Below are 25,002 nucleotides of genomic sequence, written 5' to 3' on the forward strand. Positions count from 1 at the left end.
TTACACTGACCATGGATGAAAAATTAATGAATAATAAATAATGAGTTTTTACATCCAATTTTCTATTTTTGCATTTAGCCTCAGGCGGTTAGAAAATTAAATGAATAAACGTTACACTGACCTTGAAGGATTCAGGGTTCAGCTAACAAACATGCTAACTAGCTAACTAATGTGTGGAGGTTAGTTAGTTGATACCAGCAGTATTTTGATAGCTTGACTGAACGTGCCAGATAAAAAGCTAAACAGCAATAAATGGAAGCTAGCAGTGATTAGAAATTCTCACTGCTGCTTTAGTGTTACACACAATAGTGCACAAGATTTCTAGCCACTTGTGTCTGTTATTCACAGTTAGCCAGCTGTTAATGTTCATGGAACATGTTGTAAATATTTAAATTACATTTACCTTTGGACATATGGAAATCAAATTTAAATATTTATTGGCATAACTAAATTTAAAGTTTATCAATTTTTTATTAGTCAAAATCTAAACTAATAGGCAACAAATTAAAGCTTAAAAGCTGATACTATTATTTGATATATTTGAATCAGATTTTTATATATATATATATATATATATATATATATATATATATATATATATATATATATATATATATATATATGAAACAAATTTACCTGCTTTTTTTATACGACTTTTAATATTTAATTGTATATATTTTGTATTTTGAACCTGAGGTCAATACATTTCCTGTTAGAAAAAAATGCTTAATTTCAGATAAAAAAAAAACATCTATATATTTTTAGGCGCATAAATGCAAATCTATCCAATCCATCTTCCAGAGGTTTCACTTCCATCATAAATCCATACATTAAGATATTTATTTAATCAAATAAATGTGAATTTATTGATCTGAATATTTACAATTTTAAATCTGAAATTTTTAATGTAAAAATGATATTTTTATTTTAGAATTTATTTTTTTTCAAAGGCAAATTTCCCAAAACTTACAAAAAAAAAGCACTAAAATTCAAATGTATGAATTATGCCATATGAATATTTTAAGTCAGATGAAAAGACAGGTAAATTTATACAAATATAAAAAAAAAAATATCAGGTTTAAATATTTTTATCAGTTTTTAAGCTCAAAATGCTGACTATTAGTTTAGATTTGGATTTTTTGACCAGTATAGGGTTTAATGGTTTTGCTTGGGTTTAATGGTTTAGCTGGTCTACAGTAGAGAATAGTATGTTTTTTTTTACCTGGATGACCAGCTTTATAAAATTTGCATTAAATGATCTCAGAATATTAATTCTGGATTAGATATTCATGTACATGTTTCATACTCCAAAATTACCCTGAATACCAGCTCTATTTAAAAAATGAACAGACACACCACCTGTGCTGTATTTTGCAGTGTATGGACAATGCTGCACTCTAGTGTATATAAAAGGTAAGTGCTACTGGTTAATCTGGGTTTACCATTTTACATACGAGCCCAAAATGGTCTTGATATTTCATAATCTGCTCGGAAATACAGGTGCATCTCAAAAAAAATTAGAATATCATTGAAAAGTTACTTTTTTTCAGTAATTCAGTTCAATATGTGAAACTCATTAATATTATATAGATGTATTAAACACACAGAGTGATCTATTTAAAATAAACTAACTTTTCAATTTATTGTTGATGATGATTATGGCTTACAGTCAATAAAAAAACCCAAAAATTAGTGTCTTAGAAAATGTTAACATTATTTAAGAAGACCAATCGGTGCTTTTGGCAGTATTGTGGGCAGTGTGCCAAGTCCTGCTGGAAAATGAAATCCGCATCTCTATAAAAGTAAAAAGGTGCTGTAAGATTTTGTGTTAAAACACTGCACTTAGACTGAATTTAGACTTGATATAACGCAGTGGACCCTTTTATGGAGATGTGGATTTCATTTTCCAGCAGGATTTGCCCCACTGTCTACACTGCCAAAAGTAACAAATTTGTCTTATATAATATTCTAATTTTCTGAGACACTGAATTTAGATTTTTGGGTTTTCATTGGCTGTAAGCCATAATCATCAACAATAAAAGAAATAAATGCTTAAAATAGTTCACTCTGTGTGAAAAACTTTTATATAATATTAATATGAGTTTCACATTGTGAACTGAATTACTGAAATAAAGTAACTTTTTAATGATACTCACATTTTTTGAGACGCACTAGTATATAAGTTAAACTACATACATTATTTTGCCATCATAAACAGCTCAATGTCATGAGAACGTTCCAGAAGAATCCATCCATCCGTTTATCCATCCATCCATCCAACCAACTGAAGTGACTTCAAGGCAGCATTCAGTGAGTAATGAAGTCCAGCAGCTCGTGCAGATTCACCGGTGACGGATAATTCCAGCAGGATTGAGAATTTACTGAGTTATTTTTGAGATTGCTGTGAGATATTAAGTTGGAATAGCATCTTCAGCAGGCCGATTCAGGTCTGGCTGGCCTCCCGCTGCTCCTCTCCACCTCCTTCTCTTTCTTGGCTCGCTGTTTCTCCAGCTTCTCCTGAGTCTTCTTCATGTCTCGCAGCTTCCTCTTAATACAGGAGCGGTCTCGATGGCTGGAGACCCCCAGCTCCTGGAAAAGATAAGCAATAAATAGATTTTTTTTCTGTTTAGAAAGGCAATACAGAAAAACATACAGAGTTTCTTATTAAGAGTTTTAACATTGCCTAAAATTATTGAGCATCCATAACAAAACTATATACATCCATTTATACATAAAATAATGTATCCAATCTTTATATTACCTTAAACCAATTAGAGTAATATCATTAGCTTAAATTACAGCTCAAGTGTTTCCTTCTATGTATATTTCTAACAAGTCATCTGGTCTTATTTCTAATATATACTTTGTCCATTTATTCCAGTGTTTTTTAAATATACACTAAAATCTTGACACAATATCATCACAATATATTTCTCAAGATAACAATATCACAATACTGCGATACTGTGATACTCAATATATTTCAAGCGGTAGTATTAGCATTAGCCGCTATACGCGCTAAGCACTAGCTCTTTCGCCATTCAGAGGTGAGTATTAATTATCGGCCTGTGGCCTGCTGCTTACTCCAGCTAGCACTGCGGGAGCAGCATTAGCATTACCCATTAACCACACTAAGCGCTAGCTCTTTCGCAGTTCAGAGGGGAGTATTATTGAACAGTAGTCTGTGTATTTACTGTGTTAAAACAAGCTACATGGAAAGAACCACTAGCTTATATCACCCTGGCTTACCAGAACACTCAGGGTTCCTCAGTGTAGCTCTATCGGGCGCCATTTACTAGCTCTAACCACGGCTAGCAAAGTTAGCTGCTAAAGCTAATGCTGCTGCACCCAGCCTTAGTGAAAATCTGGAAATCTAAGCTTCCTGTAAATAAATGGAAGTGCTTTACACACCCAAATAAACAGTTTTCAGGAGAGAAATATTGGGAATTGAACCCCAGCCTCCCACATGATGTGGTAGCTCATTGGCATGCAGTGGTGTTATCCACTGCACCACACCGACCACTCTTATTAAAAGTATGTGCACTAATATCTGGAGATACAGTGCAGGTTGAGCTGAATATTCCTTTAATTCTAAAATTTTACACACCTTAAGTTTACTGCTGTCCAGCTCCATAAGCCGTTTTCCATCCACGCCCTTTGCAGTGAACTCGGCTATGTATTGGTCCATGTTCATGCCCATCAACCAGTGGCACACCTGCTGATTGGTCCACTCTGGGAGGGGGCGGTTCTGCCAGACATGTTGCTTCAGGACAGGAACAGGCTCATCATCCAGTGTCTGAATAAGAGCACAGCCATGAGGACAAACAGCACAGCAGACAACTCTGTATTAATTCTGTATTAATTCTATTTCTACTAGTTCTATGTTAATCTATAGCATAGTCCAAAGTCTAAAAGCACACTAAATGTTAATTATAAATTTCTAATAACAGGGCTAATTTCCCTGGATGTTTTCTTCCATAAAATGATCTAATTCTGAACAAAATCATGAAGTAAAGCGGTACAAAGAAAAAGATACGAGTGTATGAGAAGTTTCATAGATACTGAAATAATCATGTCACTGCAGTTCCACTAAAACAGTTACTAGGACACAGAAGAGTATATTCAGAAACCAGGCCAGAGAGAGAGAGAGAGAGAGAGAGAGAGAGAGAGAGAGAGAGAGAGAGAGAGAGAGAGAGAGAGAGAGAGAGAGAGAGAGAGAGAGAGAGAGGGAGAAACAGAGAGAGAGAGAAAGATACAGAAAGAGAGAGAGAGAGAGAGGAGAGAGATACTAAGAAACAGAGCGAGACAGAGAGATACAGAGAGAGAAAGAGAGAGAGAGAAATGGAGAAACAGAGCGAGACAGAGAGATACAGAGAGAGAAAGAGAGAGACAGAAATGGAGAAACAGACCGAGAAAGAGAGAGAGACAGAAATGGAGAAACAGAGAGATACAGAGAGAGAGAGAGAGACAGAAATGGAGAAACAGAGAGATACAGAGAGAGAGAGAGAGAGACAGAAATGGAGAAACAGAGAGATACTAAGAAACAGAGCGAGAGAGAGATACAGAGAGAGAAAGAGAGAGAGACAGAAATGGAGAAACAGAGAGATACAGAGAGAGAGAGAGAGAGAGACAGAAATGGAGAAACAGAGAGAGATACTAAGAAACAGAGCGAGACAGAGAGATACAGAGAGAGAAAGAGAGAGAGACAGAAATGGAGAAACAGAGAGAGATACAGTGAGAGACAAACAGAGAGAGAGATACAAAGAAAGAAAAAAATAGAGATACAGAGAAAGAGAGAGCAAGAAAGGCCAGATACAGAGAGATAAACAGGGAGAGAGATCGAAAGAGCGATACTAAGAGAAAGAGAGAGACCCAGAGAGAGAGAGATAGAGATATAGAGATACAGAAAGAGAGAGAGAGATTTCTCTATAGCTCTGTGCTAAAGAACTGATTAAAACTTCATTTTTATTTTTTGAAGAGTGTAGATGACTGTCCTAGATCACTAGATAGTGGAGATGGAGGCTATGTTCTGGACTAAGTCTAAAAGACAGACCCCTCACCCATTACTTGTGGAGTATTCAGATAGATCACTTTCTCTTTAGTTTAGTTCTTCTTTAGTTTCTGATATAAGAAAGGTCCTGAGACTTTTGACTCACCCTGTTCATCAGAAGTGTTTAATCGTATCTGTAATGGGTCGCTGTGGCTGCAGGTTTTTACTCAGATAAGCAGAAGGACATGTCTTCAGCTGTGTATAAACTGACTTACTGATTAAACAGGTGAACTCAGGATTTATTTTTTGGAGTCCTGTTATCTTGACAGCTTTTACTAATTAACCACTCAAGATCACATCACTTAATAACTACTCTTTACTGTATGTGAAATATAGAATGAAGTCATCATAAAATACACATTAGGGTTAATACAAATCTAAACTAATAGATCAATATGAGATCACACACACACACACGTGATAAAAGAATCACAAACACAACTAACAAATCTACAGCTAATAATCTCAGTTGTTTCTAACATGCTCTACTATGCAGATTCTCAACCCAGTCATGTGATCAACACAGCAGAATCTGAGCACCTGTTCAAACACTCAGAATAAAGAGACATAATGATGCTTTTCAATACAATACATAGGATCATCATGAATAAACAATGTAGCTTTTCTTGATGAACTTACAGAGAACTTAACTTTTTTTCTGGAAACGGAATTTAACTTTTTTATGCTGAAAATTTGGCTTTTTTATTTAGAATTAAGATTTAAATATTTTTTTCCTAGAAACTGATTATTTGCTGTCTTTTTTTGGCTGACAGACCTTTTGTTTTCTAGAAACAATAAAAAGTTAAAAATGAAAAGTTAGATTTACTAGATTTTTTTCTAGACAATAAGTTAGTTTATTCTAGAAATATGTTTTAAACAGAATTTTAATTTTTTTATATTTGTAATATATTTAATGCATTTCCTTTATTTTGTAATAATTGTCTACACTTAAAAAACTGTAAATTTAATATTGAAGACTATATTAAAGCTATACAGGAACACATGCTGAACTATTCTATAAACTAAAACATGTTAAACAAACCAGAATCTGTTTTATTCTTTAGATTCTTCTAAGTATCACATTTATCTTTGAGGACAGATCTGCACACTCTTGGTGAGATTTTAATCTCAGTGTCTTCATGAGGGAGAGTCACCTGGAATAGTTTTCTCAGCATCTTGAAGGAAGGAGTTTCTGGAGGTGCTGAACAATAGATGCTGCTTTTCCTTCACGCTGTGAAGCTCCAGCTCCTCCCAATTAAATCACCTCAAATCACCATCTCAGTTCATGTAATTGTAATTTCTATGTAAATTCATATGTGTTCTTTAATTGTTTTAACGCCTTTAATATTAATCTACAATGTTGAAACTCTGAATAAAGAAATAAAGGGAAAAAAACATTAAATGAGAAGACTGGTACAGTAATACCCCTACAACGATCTCCAAATGAGAAACTGTAGATAATTTAAAGTGGATTGTGGATAATTTCAGTGAGGTTGGTCAGTGATTCTGAGTGAACAGTGCTGGGTGTTGATGGTGGTGATGTTATGAGGACCAGGTGGAGAGTCTTTTCTGAATCACATGCAGGAACAGCAGATCATCCACTACTGATGTTCTACTCTTATGCGGTGTAGACTGTGACCGCAGCGGTGTCTCACCTCGCAGGAGGAGAAGGTGAGGTTGAAGGAACGCCCTCGAGCGCGAGAGTCACTCAGTAATGCCGCCAGAGCAGAGCGAGGGCTACTGGCCATCGACTCGTCCGTCACAGATAAACTCTGCAGCGGACCGACACACACACACACCATTTATTATTTTATGACCTAATTTGGAATATATATTTGGAAATATATTGTTTAATTTCAGCCAGAATGTTAATTTTGGTGCAACCCTAGTCTAAATAGTTATATATAAGTAGTGCTAAAATAATAATAAACACTACAGTTACACACAACAAAAATGCTAACGGTCCTCTTCTTTACTTTCCTTTATTTGACCTTGGAGGAGACTTGAAGGAATAGTGGGACTTGGAGGAGACTTGGAGGGATGGGGGAGACTTGGAGGGATGGGGGAGACTTGGAGGGATGGGGGAGACTTGGAGGGATGGGGGAGACTTGGAGGAATGGGGGAGACTTGGAGGAATGGGGGAGACTTGGAGGAATGGGGGAGACTTGGAGGAATGGGGGAGACTTGGAGGGATGGGGGAGACTTGGAGGGATGGGGGAGACTTGGAGGGATGGGGGAGACTTGGAGGGATGGGGGAGACTTGGAGGGATGGGGAGACTTGGAGGAGACTTGGAGGGATGGGGAGACTTGGAGGGATGGGGGAGACTTGGAGGGATGGGGGAGACTTGGAGGGATGGGGGAAACTTGGAGGGATGGGGGAGACTTGGAGGGATGGGGGAGACTTGGAGGGATGGGGGAGACTTGGAGGAGACTTGGAGGGATGGGGGAAACTTGGAGGGATGGGGGAGACTTGGAGGGATGGGGGAGACTTGGAGGAGACTTGGAGGGATGGGGGAGACTTGGAGGGATGGGGGAGACTTGGAGGGATGGGGGAGACTTGGAGGAGACTTGGAGGGATGGGGGAGACTTGGAGGAGACTTTGAGGGATGGGGAGACTTGGAGGAATGGGGAGACTTGGAGGAGATTTGGAGGGATGGGGGAAACTTGGAGGGATGGGGGAGACTTGGAGGGATGGGGGAGACTTGGAGGGATGGGGGAGACTTGGAGGAGACTTGGAGGGATGGGGGAGACTTGGAGGGATGGGGGAGACTTGGAGGGATGGGGGAGACTTGGAGGGATGGGGGAGACTTGGAGGAGACTTGGAGGGATGGGGGAGACTTGGAGGAGACTTGGAGGGATGGGGAGACTTGGAGGAATGGGGAGACTTGGAGGAGATTTGGAGGGATGGGGAGACTTGGAGCGATGAGGAGACTTGGAGAAGACTTGGAGGGATGGGGAGACTTGGAGGGATGGGGAGACTTGGAGGGATGGGGAGACTTGGAGGAGACTTGGAGGGATGGGGAGACTTGGAGGAGACTTGGAGGGATGGGGAGACTTGGAGGAGACTTGGAGGGATGGGGAGACTTGGAGGAGACTTGGAGGGATGGGGAGACTTGGAGGGATAGTGGGACTTGGAGGAGACTTGGAGGGATGGGGGATACTGGGAGGGATGGGGGAGACTGGGAGGGATGGGGGAGACTTGGATGGATGGGGTACTTGGAGGGCACTTGAGGTTGGGGACGGGGGGATTTGGAGGGACGGGGGGATTTGGAGGGACGGGGGGGAATTGGAGGGAACTTGAGAGATGGGGACTTGAGACTTGGATTAACAGGAGACTTGGATGGATGGGGGGACTTGGATGGATGGATATGGGGACTTGGAGGGCACTTGAGGGATGAAGACTTGAGACTCGGAGGGACGAAGGGGGACTAGGAGGGACGGGGGGACTTGAATCTTGGAGGGACGAAGGGGGACTTCGAGAGCACTTAAAGGATGAAGACTTGAGACTTGGATGGACTTGGATAGACTGTAGGTGAGTTGGGATTAGGCTTAGGTTGATCTCCTAGTCTGTATCACAGTGGTACACATAACCCCAGACTAGGACTTCAAGAAGACCTTGGGACCAATTCCATGCTCAAAAACAAATGTTCACTAGCTAAGTACCTGATATCCTGTCCTGTTCTGTCAGTCAAACAGGCTAAGTAATCTTAAATACGGACATAAGATCAAGTATCACAAGTCATAAGCATCCAATTGTCCTGCAAGTTGTGAGGCAGTCCTCCATGGATCACATCAAGACACAAGTCTTGACCCTTGTTCTTTCATGAACCCCCACTTGAGACCTGACTGATGTCTGGGAGATGCTTTGACTTATTAGTCAAGCCAAGTAGAAGAAGAAGAAGAAGAAGAAGAACAATGGACTCAAATAAGTCATTAACACATATTACAACCTTATTTCTTCGATCCAGCCGGTCCTCTGCGTGTCCCTCTGAGGGAGTGTGTGGAAGACTATAGCTGGACACTGACTGCTCCTTCTCCCTCTCTCTTTCTCTCTCTCTGTCTCCGAACCAGGAGAAAGGCATGCAGGATGGGATGGAGGACACCGAGTCCGAGGGAGAGACGTTCCTGCTGAAATCACCCACCTGCTCCACAGAACCCCTGAGGTTCAGGAAAAGCAGTGCAGACTTTCATCATTTCCACACTGATTCTTCTACACGTCATCTAGAAATTCTATTAGGAATATTAGCATTTCTGGACTAATAAATAATAAATAAGCAGATTTAGAAAGAGAAATACCAGATTAAAATGATCATTTTAAATTACCTGCTCCCTAATGAGCTCCGCAGCACATCCTTCTCCTGTTTTCGGCCTTTCCCACCTGTTTTCCGAAGACCCCTATACAACGGCAGCAAAGAAAAGATGCACATTAAAAGCATGCACATTCATATACAGGAATTATAGGGTGCACTATCAATGAACTAGGGAAAGCTAGGGAAAGCACCTAAGTAAACAAAACTCTAATTCTTAAAAAAACATTTTCTTTTAAAGTTAAACGAGTGCTGGATGTAAATCTACACAGATTTTTCTCCCAAAAAACTGTTTATTTGGGTGAGTAAAGTGATTCTGTTTATTTACAGTGAGCCTAGATTTCCAATATTGTGTCTAAGGGTGAGTTTTCGGTAAAGTTTCTCCAGCACTATGGCAGGGTGCAGCAGATTTAGCATTAGCTGCTAATTGCAGCGCTAGCGGGAAGTAAATGCAGCCTCATAGCACTAGACTGAGGAACCCTGAGTGTTCCGGTATATCAGGGCGCTATTAGCTAGCGGTTCAGTTGAGTACAGTCCAGTATACTTGCCTCTGAACAATTAAAGAGCTAGCACTGTTGTTAGCAACTAATGCTAATGCTGCTGCACCCAGCCTTAGTGCCGGAGAAACTTCACTGAAAACTCACTCTTATAATACTGTACTTGACTGGAGGGGCTTTACTGCACCTTAATAAATTATTATAAGGTGCATGATTATTTTCCCTAATTGCTAGGAAAAAAATGAAAGGATTTTAAGGATTTTAAGTGCGCCGTATAGTAAAAAAAATAAATACGGTAGTCAGATCTTACCCAAAATCTGGAAATCTTCTTTTAGATCTTCTTGTTGTTGAACTGTCACTCTCCTCATCTGTATGAATTAAATACAAACAGTAAATCATTGGTTTTTAATAGTGAAAGAAGAAAAGAGTAAAAAAAAAAAAAAAAAAAAAAGAGTAAAAAAGAGCGAGAGAACAGGCCGATTCCACACCTTTACTCTTCCTGCTCTGGCTGCTCTCCTTCTTCTTGTACCTCCTGTTGCGGAGGTTGTGCAGGAGGCTGGAGGAGGACTGGCTGGAGGCGGGGGAGTGTGGAGTGGAGGAGTCTTTAGGAGGAGAGAGGCTGGACCTGGTGCTGCCTCCACCCTGAGGGGTGTGGGTGCTCTGAAGAGAGGGGGAGCTGGACACGTCTCCGTCTACTCCTCTTCCTCCTCCTCCACCTCCAGACCTTCTCAGGCCCTCAGACGGCAGTGTAGGGACGGGTAAGGAGAGGCTCTCCAGGTAGGAGTGTCTTCGGTTATTGTCAGTACTGTTATCACTGATACCCTCCTGATCCTGCGAGTGAAAGAGTGGAGGAAATTAAAGACAAGATGACAAGGTTAGGCATATTCATAGGAGCAGCTCAATGGATAGATCAGACAGATTACAGTAGGGAATAAAAGAGAAAGAAGTTGACAAGACAGAACAGAGAGGCCAAAATCAAACCAACAGACATAGGAAATACAAGGCAGAAAGAGACAAAACAGAACAGAAAATTCTAAAACAGAAAGACAAGGGAGAGACAAAAAAGACGTATGTAGAGGACAGACAAGACAAAAAGAGACAAGATGTATAAACAAACAGGACAGTCAGAGATGAGACAGCACATACAGAAAAGGACCAGAGACAAAGAGGAAGAGATAAGACCAGACGAATGGACAGACGGACAGAGACAAGGAGGGACAGAAAGAGAAAACATAACAGGTAATTCTTTGACAGAAAGAGATGGGATAGACAAAAAAAAAAAAAAAGACATGGATATGCATGACAAAAAAGATGACTGACAAGGACAGAAATAGACAAGACAGGAAAGAGACAAGACGGATATGCAAAGAGGACAGTCAGAGACAAGACAGCACAAACAGAAAGAGACCAGAGAGAAAGAGGCAGAGAGAGATGAGACAAGACAAACTGAATGTCACAGCAACATAAAACAGAACTGAGTGGACAGAGAAAACAAATTAGACAGGATTTACAAACAAATAGGACAGAGACAAGACAGCATGGACAGAAAGGGACAAGATAGGCTGAAAGACAGAATGATAACGGGGCTGACAGAAAGGGAAGACAGGATAGGAAGAGATACGAGGCAGAGAGAGACAGGATAGGAAAGACAGACACATGACAAAAAAATATGAGTGACAGAAACATAGACAAGTACATGCAGGACAAAAAAACCATGACTGACAGAAAAGGACAGGATAAAAAGACAGAAAGAGACAGGACAGAATATGGATAAACAAACAGGAAAGTCAGAGATGATACAGCACAGACAGAAAGAGGCAGAGAGATGAGTCATAACAGCCTGAAAGGCAAAGGATGGATGGACATACCGACAGGACAGGATGGACAGACAGGACAAAGACAAACAAGACAGGAAAGGTATAGACGGGTTGGAGAAAAATGACAAGACAAAGAACACATGAAAAGATAGAGAGGTAAAGGAAGAGAAAAAACACTTCTCATCGTTGTACAGACCTGTGGTCGAGTGGAAGACTGCGTGCTCTTAGCAGACTCTCTAAGTTTGTTTCGAGACGGTCTCTTGCGCTGAACTCCCTGAGTCAGCCTGGCTTTGGCTCTGTAAGCACTGCAGTCGAGACGATCCGTCTGCGGAACCGCCTCTCCCAAATCTGGATCTGCAGAGAAACACACAAAAAAATTATTCCAACAGTAAATGAGTGACTACGTCTATCATTTACAGTTTTACAAGCCATTATGTGGCGGACCACAAAAAAAACAATTCTGTTTTGTAAAATGTAGTGTAATGGGATGGAGTGCTACAGACTAGTAGCTCTCCAGCCCAGAGGGTTGTTGAACCTAATTGCAGACCAGTTGATGTCAAAGCAGGTAAACCCAAGAAGAAAGGGAAAAAATAAGGGTCGCGGCCCAATACACTATCGTTGCCCCGGCTTGTCAATTGGAACGGCAGGAAAAAAACTGCTCGTATAAGGAGATAGGGAGCCCAAGAACGGGTGGAAAAACGAGAACGTGCAGAAACTAAAGTCAAGCTGAGTGCAACAGAGCGACAGGGGAGGAATGTAAACAAAAGCTCACCAGAGAAGCATTTTATTTTTTTATATTTTTCATTATCGCTTATTATAATTCAAACAACCTCACAGGTCAGATGTTTCATGCTTATTGTCTCCTATTGCAGACCTCTGTTCTAAACGATGGAAATATTCAAAACTGAAATAGATGCAGAGTATATAGACCAAGCTTAAAGGTAGCATTTTTAATCATTATGAATCTTCCGGATGATTTTTAGGTTATGGAAAAAGTGAGAAAAAAAAAAAAAAAAAATACCATAAAGGTGGTCGTCTGAAGTCTGTCCGTTCCTGTCGGAGGATCCTGAGGTGGGGCTGCTGTGCTGACTCTCTCCTGCAGGGCTACACGAATCCTCGGGGTGGTCCGAACTCGCTCGTCCCTCCAGAACAGCAATCTGAGGCGGACATGGACGGACATACAGACAGTCGTCACTATAAAAAGTTAACTTAAACAGTCGGTCAACCCTAGTAGTGATAAGAGGGACACCAAGAGCTCAGAGATATATGCAGGACATTATCCTGTTGCCATGTGTGCTGCCTCTCATGGCAGGGCTGGAGTAGATCAGATACAGCAGTGCTGCTGGAGTTTTTGAACATCTCAGTGTCACTGCTGGACTAAGAATAATAACCACCAACAGTGTTCTGTGGGCACTGATAAAGGACTAGAAGATGACCACCACAAACTGTCTCTGACTTTACTTTATCTACAAGGTGAAGAATGATTTGTATAATATGCCAATAATTTAACTTGCTTCAATATACAGCTATAAGCTATAAGAGACCACTTCAGTTTCTGAATCAGTTTCTCTGATTTTGCTATTTATAGGTTTATGTTTGAGTAAAATGAACATCGCTGTTTTATTCTATAAACTACGAACAACTTTTTCCCCAAATTCCAAATAAAATATCGTCATTTAGAGCATTTATTTGTAGAAAATGAGAAATGGCTGAAATAACAAAAAAGATGCAGAGTTCAGAAATCAGTATATGGTGGAATAACCCTGGTTTTTTAATCACAGTTTTTTTCATGCATCTTGGCATCATGTTCTCCTCCACCAGTCTTACACACTGCTTTTGGATAACTTTATGCCTTTACTCCTGGTGCAAAAATTCAAGCAGTTCAGTTTGGTTTGATGGCTTGTGATCATCCATCTTCCTCTTGATTATATTCCAGAGGTTTTCAATTTGGTTAAATCAAAGAAACTCTTCCTAATTCTACTGTTATTACCACAAAGTAAGAGCCTCTCTAATAAAAAAAAATTCTAAACTGGCCCGAAAATGACTAGATCATCCCCCACTACGTTCCACGATGGTACGTCAACCTTATCCCCAGCGCTTCAGCTTCCCACTTCCACCCTGTAATCCCAGATTTACCTGCTGCTGAAGCTTCCTCACACTCTTCCTGTAATCCCTCTCTCTCTCCTCCAGCCGTCTCTTTAAATCCTCCTCCCGCTTCACAAACTCCGCCTCCCTGCAAACAGAGCGAGCGAAACACACTCAGCCTCAAATCCACCACTCCATTCCATCAATTATTCACGCACCCGCAGCTCCTACGCTCTGTTTGGATCAAAGAGGGAATGAGGTAAAACAAGAACAAACGTCCAATACATGTGCAGATGTTGGTAGACACATGCTTGACCAGTGATTCTTCTGAAATCAGGATAACAATGACTTATGACAAGGTGGGTTTTTTGGGACGGTATGAGGTGGGTTTTTGAGGTGGGTCTTTGGGGTGGAATGTACTCCCCCAGATACTCAGATAATCTAGAATTTCCCCTCTGGGATCAATAAAGCATCCATCCATCCATCCATCCATCCGTGTAGATTAACATCAAGCGCTCGTTTGACTTTGAAGTATTTTTTTAAGAATTACAGTTTTGTTGGCTTCCCCATTAAAAGAAAAACATGTTAGAAGGGACACTTTGGCATCCTTACTAGTGGCACTTAATGCGCCATATAATCCAGTGCACCTTATGTATTAAAAATACACCAGAAAATAGACATTCATTGAGAGTGTGCCAAAAAATATTTCAATTAATGACGTTATCATCGATTATGTTGAGTTGTTCGGGACCTAGTTTAAACCCTACTCCAGTTAAACTCCTAATCCTGTAGCTCCTTCTTCATTTGTTGAAATTAAAATCAGGAAAGAGGTGGGTTTTTGGGTGGAACGAGGTGGGCTTTCGGGGTGAAATGAGGTGGGTTTTCAAGGTGGAACGAGGTGGGTTTTGAGGTGGAATGAGGTGGGTTTTTGGGTGGAACGAGGTGGGTTTTTGGGTGGAACGAGGTGGGCTTTCGGGGTGAAACGAGGTGGGTTTTTGGGTGGAACAAGGTGGGTTTTGAGGTGGAACGAGGTGGGTTTTTGGGTGGAACGAGGTGGGCTTTCGGGGTGAAATGAGGTGGGTTTTTGGGTGGAACGAGGTGGGTTTTTGGGTGGAACGAGGTGGGTTTTTGGGTGGAACGAGGTGGGTTTTTGGGTGGAACGAGGTGGGCTTTCGGGGTGAAATGAGGTGGGTTTTTGAGGTGGAACGAGGTGGGTTTTTGAGGTGGAACGAGGTGGGTCGTTGGGGTGGGAAAAGATGGACAAAATCTAGTGGAAACCTTTCTTCCCTATACAGTAGAGACAGTTACTCCAACAAAAGCAGGATAAACTCTTTTTTTAATTTCCTTGATTTCATGAGAAACGAGAAGAGTTCTACCTGTGCTTGTGTTCCTGCAGTAGGGTGATGGTTTTGTCGTATTTAAGCTTTAAGGCCTCGTGCTGGCTCTGAGCCTCGTTGAGTCGTTGGTTGATGGTCTTGCAGAGCGATTGGGCGTCCAGCCAGTACTTCTCCAGCTTCTCCACCCTCTCTTTACTCTCATCCACACTCTTCTCCAGAGCAGCTCCTCGAACCTCCCAGGCCACGCGGTCCGCCTCACACACTCGTAGCTTGGGAAACAGCAACACTGAGACTTTAGCTTGGGTTTTTACCCAGGGATCTGAGATAAGGCACTATATAATGCAATATATCTTAAAACATATAGTTTCCTATATGTAAAATATTTACGATATATTGCCCATCCCTACATACACACATACACATGTTAATGAGGTGAGCGGTGGGAGATTTTAGAATCTACCTTTTCCTTCATCAGCTTCAGTTCCGCTGTAGTTGTACTGTGCTTCATTTGTAGCTGTAAGAGAACAAAGAAATGTACATCAGACATCGGACAACAGATCTGAATCAGTTTCTTTAATTTTGCTATTTATAGGTTTATGTTTGAGTAAAATGAACATTGTTGTTTTATTCTATAAACTACAGACAACATTTCTCCCAAATCCCAAATAAAAATATTGTCATTTAGAGCATTTATTTGCAGAAAATGAGAAATGGCTGAAATAAAAAAAAAAGATGCAGAGCTTTCAGACCTCAAATAATACAAAGAAAATAAGTTCATATTCATAAAGTTTTAAGAGTTCAGAAATCAATATTTGGTGGAATAACCCTGGTTTTTAATCACAGTTTTCATGCATCTTGGCATGTTCTCCTCCACCAGTCTTACACACTGCTTTTGGATAACTTTATGCTATTCACTCCTGGTGCAAAAATTCAAGCAGTTCAGTTTGGTTTGATGGCTTGTGATCATCCATCTTCCTCTTGATTTTATTCCAGAGGTTTTCAATTTGGTAAAATCAAAGAAACTCATCATTTTTAAGTGTAGCCTGTGTGTACGGGCCGAGTGTTTTACTAAGCTCTTCAGATTGTTCTGCATATGGTTTCTAATTGAGATGTACCTCTTTGAATCTTTGGTCCAGCTCGCTATGATTCATGTCCTCGGGAAGAATGATGCCTTGGTTTTTCAGGTGCTGAAACACTTCTTGGGTGAGGTCAAAAGTCATGTCCTCTTCTTTATCCTCCTCCTCCTTCTCTTCTACCCCAGTCCTCCCATCCTCCTGCGTTACAGAAACAGAGAGAGACAGATCAGGACAAATCAGAGGATCATCGACAGATCAAACCTGACTGACTAATCTAATATTGAACACTTTCACTACAGCAATCCATAATTCAGAACTTCTACCTCCTCAAACTCTTAAACTGACTTTCCGTCTTTTTTTTAACTTTTCTGAACTTCACAGGTTAATGGTGGGGGAACGATAGGATTTCGGCTCTTGCTTATGAATATTCATACATGCAAACATATCGTCTCTGGCTAATAGCAATGCGAGGCAGCGAGATGGACAATAGTTACAAATGTTTTAAAATAGACATTTTTACACTTATGACAGTCTTTGCAATGTCATATTTTACTTTACTTTTACTGCTAAGTGCATTTCAGCCACCAACCTAGTCTTACACTCTCTGTAAAATGCAAAATCCACCGGAGATCCTATGTAAACCTATAGTTACACACACAGGTGGGTAGTCCAGGTCCAGAAAGTAAAAATCCACCCCGGGGTTTTGTTGGTTAAGCCACAGCAGAGCCGCCCAGGCAGAACAAAAAAACGTGTCTTTTAACAGAAGGAGACCTTTAAAGTATCTGAATGCATTCATTAGTAGGGATTAGCAGGGAATCACAGGCTCTCTCACGATACTATATCACAATACACTGCCTCATAAAAAAGCAAAAAAACTAAATTTATGAATTTATTGGTGTTGGTATTGGTCAGTTGCACAGACTTTAACCACCAATATTAATCAATCATCACAGGTTTACCCTTTTCATTAGACTATAGCGCCACCATGTGGAGTAATGAATCAGCAACTTTTTTTTTTTTTTTAAGTCAAATTGGAAGGCGAGTCTTAGGAAGTTGCCTATGTTTCAATAAAAATATCCATATTTTTAACGCCAAGTATCGATACAATATAACCCTATACAATTCAAATCATACAATGTATTGCATTACTGATATACTCACCTAGCTCTAAGTTGCATGAAGAAAATCAGTGTTTCTCACTTCATATCAGTAGAGCTATTATTATAGCAGATTGGTGTTTTATACACATGTACTCATATGATGACATTTTGCATCACAACATTTTAAAGGTTCTCTACTAGGGCTGCAAGATATATCGCTTAAGCATCGTCATCGCAATGTGCGCATGTGCAATAGTCACATTGCAGGATGTGCGAGATCATTTAAGGCAGTTAAATCAAACATGTCATGTTGCAGTCTTTTGATTCTTGACACAAGAAGTAGATACACAGTGCTGTCTCTGTGTCTGTGTGAGGGACAGGCTGCTGCTGCCTGAGAAGAAGTGAGAGGAGGGGGGCAGGAGTAAACACGAGGTAACCTCATGGCTTCCATCCACATGGTTGGGCACATGCTTGTAAATGTGGCACGTGTTGAAAGCTGTGCACCTCAGTACAGCACAGTTTTGCAGTGCAGATATTTCCAGTTGCAGCTGAATTCACGCTTTTAATTCCATGAAAAATGCTCTTATTTACCTTCTAAAAAAGCCATTTAAATGCCCGATTAAAGGGCCGATTACTGTTGTTTAGCTGTTTTCCTCGGGTTTTGAGTTTAGCTCGGCGCCGACACAGCTTTTGATTGGTCCGGACGCGAGACAGCACACGGGTGGGGGTGGGGCTAATGATGTCATGGACCCTGTATTGTTTAATATCGCAATATATATCGTCGAAAAAGAACATTTGCAATGTGTTTTTTTTCCAATATCAAGCAGCCCTATTCTCTACCAATTCAAATGTACTTCACACTAAATCTCATACATAAAAGTAGACAAAAAACTTCAATATAGTATTACTCAATCTCTCGCTCACCTCTTGCAAACTGCTTGTCTTGTCTTCTTCTCCAACAACTTGCTGCTGATCCTCCTCTTCCAACTTCTCCAGATGTTCTCTGGATGTGTTCTGTAGTGTCAGTTTCGTAGCCTGAGCTTCCTGAGTCTGGAGGGTCTCCTCTTCATGCTCTTGTTCCTCTTCTTCTTCCTCTTCCTCTTGATTTGGAGGTACGTTATCTTGGTGGTGGGCCTGTTTTTCAGGGCTGCTGTCCTGCTCCAAAGTCTCACTGATCAGCCGAGCCACTTCACTCTCCACCCCCGGCTTCTCCCGGCCAATCAGGAACCTGCATTCAGACAGCACAGAGAGTTAGTGCCAGGACTTATTTTTGTAATTGAACTGTGAGGACCAATTTTAAAAGCTGATGTAGTTTAATGCACAAAAATCACCATCATTTACTGTAGTTTTACAGCTAATCTACTAAAGACTGTATATTAATATGATATAAAACAGGCTACTTGTGTGATGGTTTGTGTTGCGTGGTGTGGTCTTGGTTGGTAGCAAGTGGTGTTGGCTGGTGTTAGTTGGCATTCTGTGGAGTTGCGTGGTGGTTGGTGTGTGATTATTGATACTATGTGGTGTTGGTTGGTATTATGTGGTGTTGTACAGTGTTGCGTGGTGTTGGTTGTTATTATTTGGGTTTGGTTGGTATTATGGGGTGTTTGTTGGTATTTTGTGGTGTTGGTTGCTATTTTGTGGTGTTGGTTGCTATTTTGGGGTGTTGGTTGCTATTATGGGGTGTTGGTTGCTATTATGGGGTGTTGGTTGCTATTATGGGGTGTTGGTTGCTATTATGGGGTGTTGGTTGCTATTATGGGGTGTTGGTTGCTATTATGGGGTGTTGGTTGCTATTATGGGGTGCTGTACAGTGTTGCGTGGTGTTGGTTGCTATTATGTGGTGTTGGTTGACATTATGTAGTATTGGTTGGTGTTTCGTAGTGTTGTGTGATGGTTGGTGTTGTGTGATGGTTGGTATTATGTGGTGTTGTACAGTGTTACGTGGTGTTGGTTGCTATTATGTGGTGTTGGTTGGTGCGATATGGCGTTACGCAGTTTTGTGTGGTATTACGTGGTGTTGGTTGCCATTGTGTGGTGTAGTGGAATGGTTGGTGTTGCAGTGTGTGGTGGTGTTAGTTGTTATTATGTGCTGTCGGTTGGTGTTATGAGATGGTTGGTGTTGCATTGTGTGGTGTTGCTTGGTGTTGTATGGTGTTACCTGGTGTTGGTTGCCATTGTGTGATGTTACGTGGTGTTGCGTGAAGGTTGGTGTGTTATGGTTGATATGCGGTGTTGTACAGTGTTACGTGGTGTTGGTTGGTGTTGTATGGTGTAATGTGGTGTTGGTTGCTATTGTGTGGTGCTGGTTGGTGCTGGTCTTACATGGTATGGTATGTGATAGTTGGTGTTGCTTGGTTTGGGGTTGGTTATTATGTGGTACTGGTTGGTATGATGTGGTGTTGGCTGGTATTGTTTGGTGTTATGTGGTGTTGTATCGCGTTGCAATATTTCTGTTGAGATTAATGGCCCTTTTCTGTGAATATTAGGGTATATATAATCAGGAAACAGCTCTGGTCCACATGCTCTGCCAGTCATTTAATATCCTGAAGAGCTTTCTCTTTTCTATTATCTATTAGTACAGTGAAAATCAGACACTCCAGTGAATCATTAACTGATCCTCCAGCAGTAGTGAGTAATATCACTGTGCAAACACAAGCACACCCTGTGATCTATGACCAGCAGCACCGGACACTACAGTTAACAGGGCTATACTACAACCTGATCGCTTAAGAGAGGACTGGCCTGTTAGAAATGCTTCAGATCATAACAATAAAGAAACCTCACCCAGAATTCCATGTGGGTAAATGATTGACAAACTGGGCATGTTTGAACTGAGATGAGTGTGTGTGAGTGTGTGTGAGTGTGTGTTTGCTTACTTCACCAGTCCTTTGGTATTTTTCAGTACAGTAGCAGCGAAAACCTGAGTGACTCCAACCAGACTGACTCCATCCACCTCCACGATCTGATCGTTTACTTTAATACTGGAAAGATACAAGAAAAAAAACATTATTGAAACTATTTATTGCGTCCCATGACTTTTGCCATGTTCTATAGAAACTGCAGTCCCATAACTTTTAGCATGCCTCAGGTAAAATCCTACTTTTTATTTGTATTGAATGTAGAATTTAGGCCTAGGCTGGTCTCTGTCCAGACAGCTGTCTGAACACTTTAAACGAACGCTGAATAATGGAAGTAGGTCAGGAATAAAAGGAGTAGCTCATTTCAAAATAGTCAGTATTTAATAAAAGCTGATGAGGCCTATTTTACAAGTCTTTGATTTGATTAAAAGTGAATAAAAGTACATTAAAAATAAAATAAACAAAAAAAGTTCTTAGACTTCTATTTTTGCTATTTCTATTTTGGACATGCAAACTGGCAGTGTGCCATATCGTATCATACGCAATAATATCGCCAACATTTTTAAATATCATGAACGAAATTATACACTGAAATATGGTGCCATTACATCACCCACCTCTAACTATCACATCAGGGTACTACTTTTTTTTTTATTTATTTATTTATTTTTTTTTTTACTGTTTTTAGAAAAAAGAAAAAAAAATCACACTTGTCTCATTTCCCATTATATATTTACTAGAGACTATAGATTATATCTGTCCTGTTTCATATATTTTACTTCCTGGATATATGGAGATATATTTGAAGGAGTGCATTATTATTAGTAGTATCATGACAGATCATTATGGATCTGGATTGACTTCTGTTACAAATCTGATAAAATTCTTTTATTTTTTTATTATCTCAGTTAGGGATGTGCCATATCCTATATAGAATGCAATGATAAAATGTAATTTTCATTTTGTTGCAGTAGTGTATTCTTGATATATATTTTTTAAATTCAGTGTTTTGTCATATCGCCAGAAGTATCGTCATATCACGAGATGAGATGAGACACAATACTGGGTTCACGAGAACGAGACGAGACGAGATTTAAAAAATACAATTTTAAAGAAAACGTCAAAAGTGAAAAACGGCTTGAAAACTAGAGTTTTATTTGACAAAATCATATAACGCAAACTTAACAGAATGGTTTCTCTCACATATTGATTCTATGAGAAAATAGAAATAAGAATTAAAAAATAAAAATAAAACTTTTCTAGGTCTTATATAGTGCGAACAATAAGTGCAAACCACAACCAGTCATATTAAGACTATGGTTTGTGTTTTTTTCTCCTAAATCTCTTGTAATTTAACTATGCATAATCATAACCAGTCATATTAAGACTATGCTTGAAGTGAAACAGAGACAGAACATTTTTTAAATACAGTACAGAGCTAAGGGATTAGTACAGCTGCCTATGAAACAGTCACGTGTAGGATTTACTTACAGTATTTACATATGGTTTGTGTCTTGTTGGTCACTCTGTTACCGTTTATTGTTTCTACTGGAGCCCCAAAATGCAGCCAGATATACAACTTAAAAGTAGCAGAAGCATCTTCTATACAAATACCTGAATTTTCCTCTTCTGCTGAGAGCTGCTCTCACTGCTCAGCCACCATACTCTATCGCTATCGCTACTGGGTTGCCAGATCCCTCTTAACTGTTTTTTTTCCCCGCGAGACAGGTTTAAGCCTGACGAGAAATATTGTCCGTTTTAATCTTGCGAGATCTCGTCACACCCCTAAATATAGTGATATTATTTTAGGGCCATATTGGCCACCCCTAATGCATACCATCACTGATTGGTGGAAACTTCACACTAGACCTCGAGCAGTTTGGACTGAGTGCCTCTCCACTCTTCCTCCAGACTCTGGTTCCTTAATTTACTTTAAATGAAATGTAAAATGTACTGATGATCAGTGATGGTTTAGAGAGACATGTCATCTGCTGGTGTTGATCCACTGTGTTTTATTATCAAGTCTAAAGTCAGTGCAGTTTTGTTTTCCCACAAAATCTTACAGCACTTCATGCTTCCCTCTGCTACTGACAGCTTTTATGTAGATGCAGATTTCATTTTCCAGCAGGACTTGGCACACTGCCCACACTGCTAAAAGTACCAATTGGTCTTACTGTACATAATACTCTAAATTTCTGAGACACTGATTTTTGGGTTTTCATTGGCTCTAAGCCATAATCAACAATATAAAAAATAAACGTGTGTAATACATCTATATAATATATAGTGTTTTATATTTTAAACTGAATTAATGAAATAAAGTAACTTTTTAATGATATTCAAATTTTTTGAGATGCACTATTATGCATGCACAATATTATGATACAGATATAATATAGATGCACAATATTATGATAATAACGATACAAAACACCTAGGAATTACATTATTTCACACTGGTTTCCATTGTACTTCAAATATTTAGACTTTTTATGTCAAGGTACCATTTTGTATGTGTTTATATATGTATATGGTTTAAGGTTTAATGATTATACCGGCCGTCGCGCTGGGCTGCTCCTTTTTCCGTGATGGTTTTGACGAAGATGCCAAGTTTTTCCAGGCCTTGGTCAGCCCCCACTCCCATTCCTATAATACTGATCCCCAGACCATCCTCTCCTGTCCAGAGAAAATAAAAAATAAAAAAAAACATAGGTATGTAATTCAGTACAGGAATATATTTTGAAATACATAATCTGTATTTTAGGAGGGCTTTCACACCTGCCCTGCTTGGTCCACACCAGAATAAAAATAGAATAAAAATATCAATTTAGGCAGGCAGGCTGGGTAAAGTAGATTATGCTGGCGATTATGTATCTACTGTATCTGTAGAATAACTGTTACTTATATTTATAAACAGTAATAAAAGGAATAACAGCAGAATCTGTCAGACTTATTCTGCTAAATAATTTGCCTGTAATTTAAGAGAGACGGATTCTGGCAGATAGAATCTACAGACCAATCAGCTTCAAGTATAGGGCGACTCCGCCCACATAGATTACATAGATGACAGCAGGTAACATAGGCTACGTTCACATTACCAGGCTGAAGTTACTCAAACCAGATTTTTTCATGGCTGTGTAAAAGTGCCAAATAATTTATTTTTTTCAAATCAGATTTGACACACTTTTATATGTGGTCCTAAATCAGATACGTATCCGATCCATGGACATGCGACATGAATGTGAACGGTCAAATGAATGGAATTCATGCGTCTTTTTGCGTTTTACGCATTAGCATTAGCGCTACGTGCTTTCCTCTCGTACCCATCACACATCTCTTGGTGCAGCTGTGCAGCTATAGCTGCAAAAAAAAAAACAGCAAAAGCAAACCGCCTGGCCTTTTTACACCTCCTCGACCTGAGCATGAACTTCAGAGCAGCTGTTTACTCTCCACTCCAGCAAAAGATGCTCCACATATGAGCTGCTAACTCATCCATTTACCTTTATAAAGCTACGAGTCTCTCGTCTCTCTAATATGTTTTTTTGTTGTTGGTGAAGAAGGAGATGTTTATACAGGTATTAATGTGCAGCATGTGAGACGTTTCAGGAACAGATTCGTTCACATTACACACAGATACAGATCACTTACATTTATGAATGTGAACCGACAAGATACACCAAATTATATCTGAGAAAAAAATCGGATTTGAGCATTGTGGATTATAATGTGAATGTGAACCTGACCAAATGTATATCATACATATGTACATTATAACAAACACATTAACCTTTTCCAGAGTCTTTTTTGGACTTTCAGGTGTGAAAACAGCCAAACGTTTTATGACCTAAACATTACCTTTCTGAATTTCCACAGGGAAAACGTTCATCTTCTCCACCCTCTTCTCCAGCTCATACTCGGCCGAGGCAGACACAGGGTCCACCTCTTCATTCCTGCGATCGTACTCATCGTTAGAGTAGGTACAGAACACCTGCAGACAGAGAGAACACACACAAACATGCACACACTTTTAATGCACTCCTTTTGAACTGATTTTGATTTATTCTCTCAGTACAAAATGCATTAAAACTCGGTTTGAATCCCGAGGCATGTGCTAGTTTTTACCCTCCTGGATCCCTACATTAACAATCTATAGGCCATGCATTTTGATTTAGAGCATGTCAGTGTGTCTTTGCTATCATAACAACAGGAAAAGTACACCTTGCGTGTCTTTAAACATGCAAAAGGCATGCACTAATTCTCCTAATTAAATTGTGGGTGTGTTATTTAAATTGTGGATTGTTATTTAAACGATGCATGCTCAAGGTGTGAAAATAAGTATTGTTGGGCGGTAAAGGTAGGAAGCGGCATTACTAGTGATAGGGGGAATCCTAAGGAGTTGGATGGGTAGTGGGCCTTTCAAATTGGATAAAATACAGATATAATACAGTAGCAATACAAATTCCAGCAGAAACTATAAAGCACACTGGATTATAAGGCATGTTTTTCTCTGTAAAGCTGCTTTGCGACAACTTTTGTTGTAAAAAGCTCTATAGAAATAAAATTTAATTGAATTGAATTAAGGCGCATTATCAATAACCATCTATTTTCTGGTCTATTTTCATGGACAAGATGCACCGGATTAAATGGCACATTATTTTTGAAGTCAAACGAGAGCAGGATGTTAATCTACACATATTTCTCTACTGAAAACTGTTTATTTGGGTGAGAAAGTGCTTCCGTTTATTTACAGTAAGCTTAGATTTCCATTAAGGCTAACCCGACAGTGCTATACTGAGGAACCCTGAGTGTTCCGGTAAGCCAGGGCGATATTAGCTAGCGGTTTGTCCCACGTAGCTCGTTTTAACACGGGAAACG

The 25,002-nt window shown here is 39.9% G+C and overlaps 1 protein-coding gene across 2 annotated transcripts in view; it reads right to left on the minus strand.

The window, feature by feature from the left end:
* Positions 1-620: 620 nt before the first annotated feature.
* ppp1r9alb (protein phosphatase 1 regulatory subunit 9A-like B) overlaps positions 621-25,002 on the minus strand; it is a 42,631-nt gene continuing 18,249 nt past the window's right edge. Inside the window, exons 3-19 of one of the 2 annotated variants that reach the window (XM_049469699.1) lie at positions 23,983-24,115; positions 22,683-22,803; positions 20,146-20,250; positions 18,194-18,497; positions 16,209-16,367; positions 15,554-15,607; positions 15,133-15,362; positions 13,808-13,904; positions 12,693-12,828; positions 11,868-12,025; positions 10,343-10,685; positions 10,165-10,222; positions 9,374-9,445; positions 9,001-9,208; positions 6,706-6,822; positions 3,608-3,796; positions 621-2,589 (exon numbers count right to left, since the gene is read on the minus strand). In XM_049469699.1, the coding sequence (XP_049325656.1) occupies positions 2,431-2,589; positions 3,608-3,796; positions 6,706-6,822; positions 9,001-9,208; positions 9,374-9,445; positions 10,165-10,222; positions 10,343-10,685; positions 11,868-12,025; positions 12,693-12,828; positions 13,808-13,904; positions 15,133-15,362; positions 15,554-15,607; positions 16,209-16,367; positions 18,194-18,497; positions 20,146-20,250; positions 22,683-22,803; positions 23,983-24,115 (2,643 nt within the window). In that variant the 3' untranslated portion in view covers positions 621-2,430. The remainder of the gene's footprint in view (positions 2,590-3,607; positions 3,797-6,705; positions 6,823-9,000; positions 9,209-9,373; positions 9,446-10,164; positions 10,223-10,342; positions 10,686-11,867; positions 12,026-12,692; positions 12,829-13,807; positions 13,905-15,132; positions 15,363-15,553; positions 15,608-16,208; positions 16,368-18,193; positions 18,498-20,145; positions 20,251-22,682; positions 22,804-23,982; positions 24,116-25,002) is intronic. The other variant, XM_049469700.1, reaches the window with a different exon arrangement.

Source organism: Astyanax mexicanus, chromosome 21 (genome assembly GCF_023375975.1).
Source record: "Astyanax mexicanus isolate ESR-SI-001 chromosome 21, AstMex3_surface, whole genome shotgun sequence".
In the NCBI taxonomy this organism is placed as follows: domain Eukaryota; kingdom Metazoa; phylum Chordata; class Actinopteri; order Characiformes; family Acestrorhamphidae; genus Astyanax; species Astyanax mexicanus.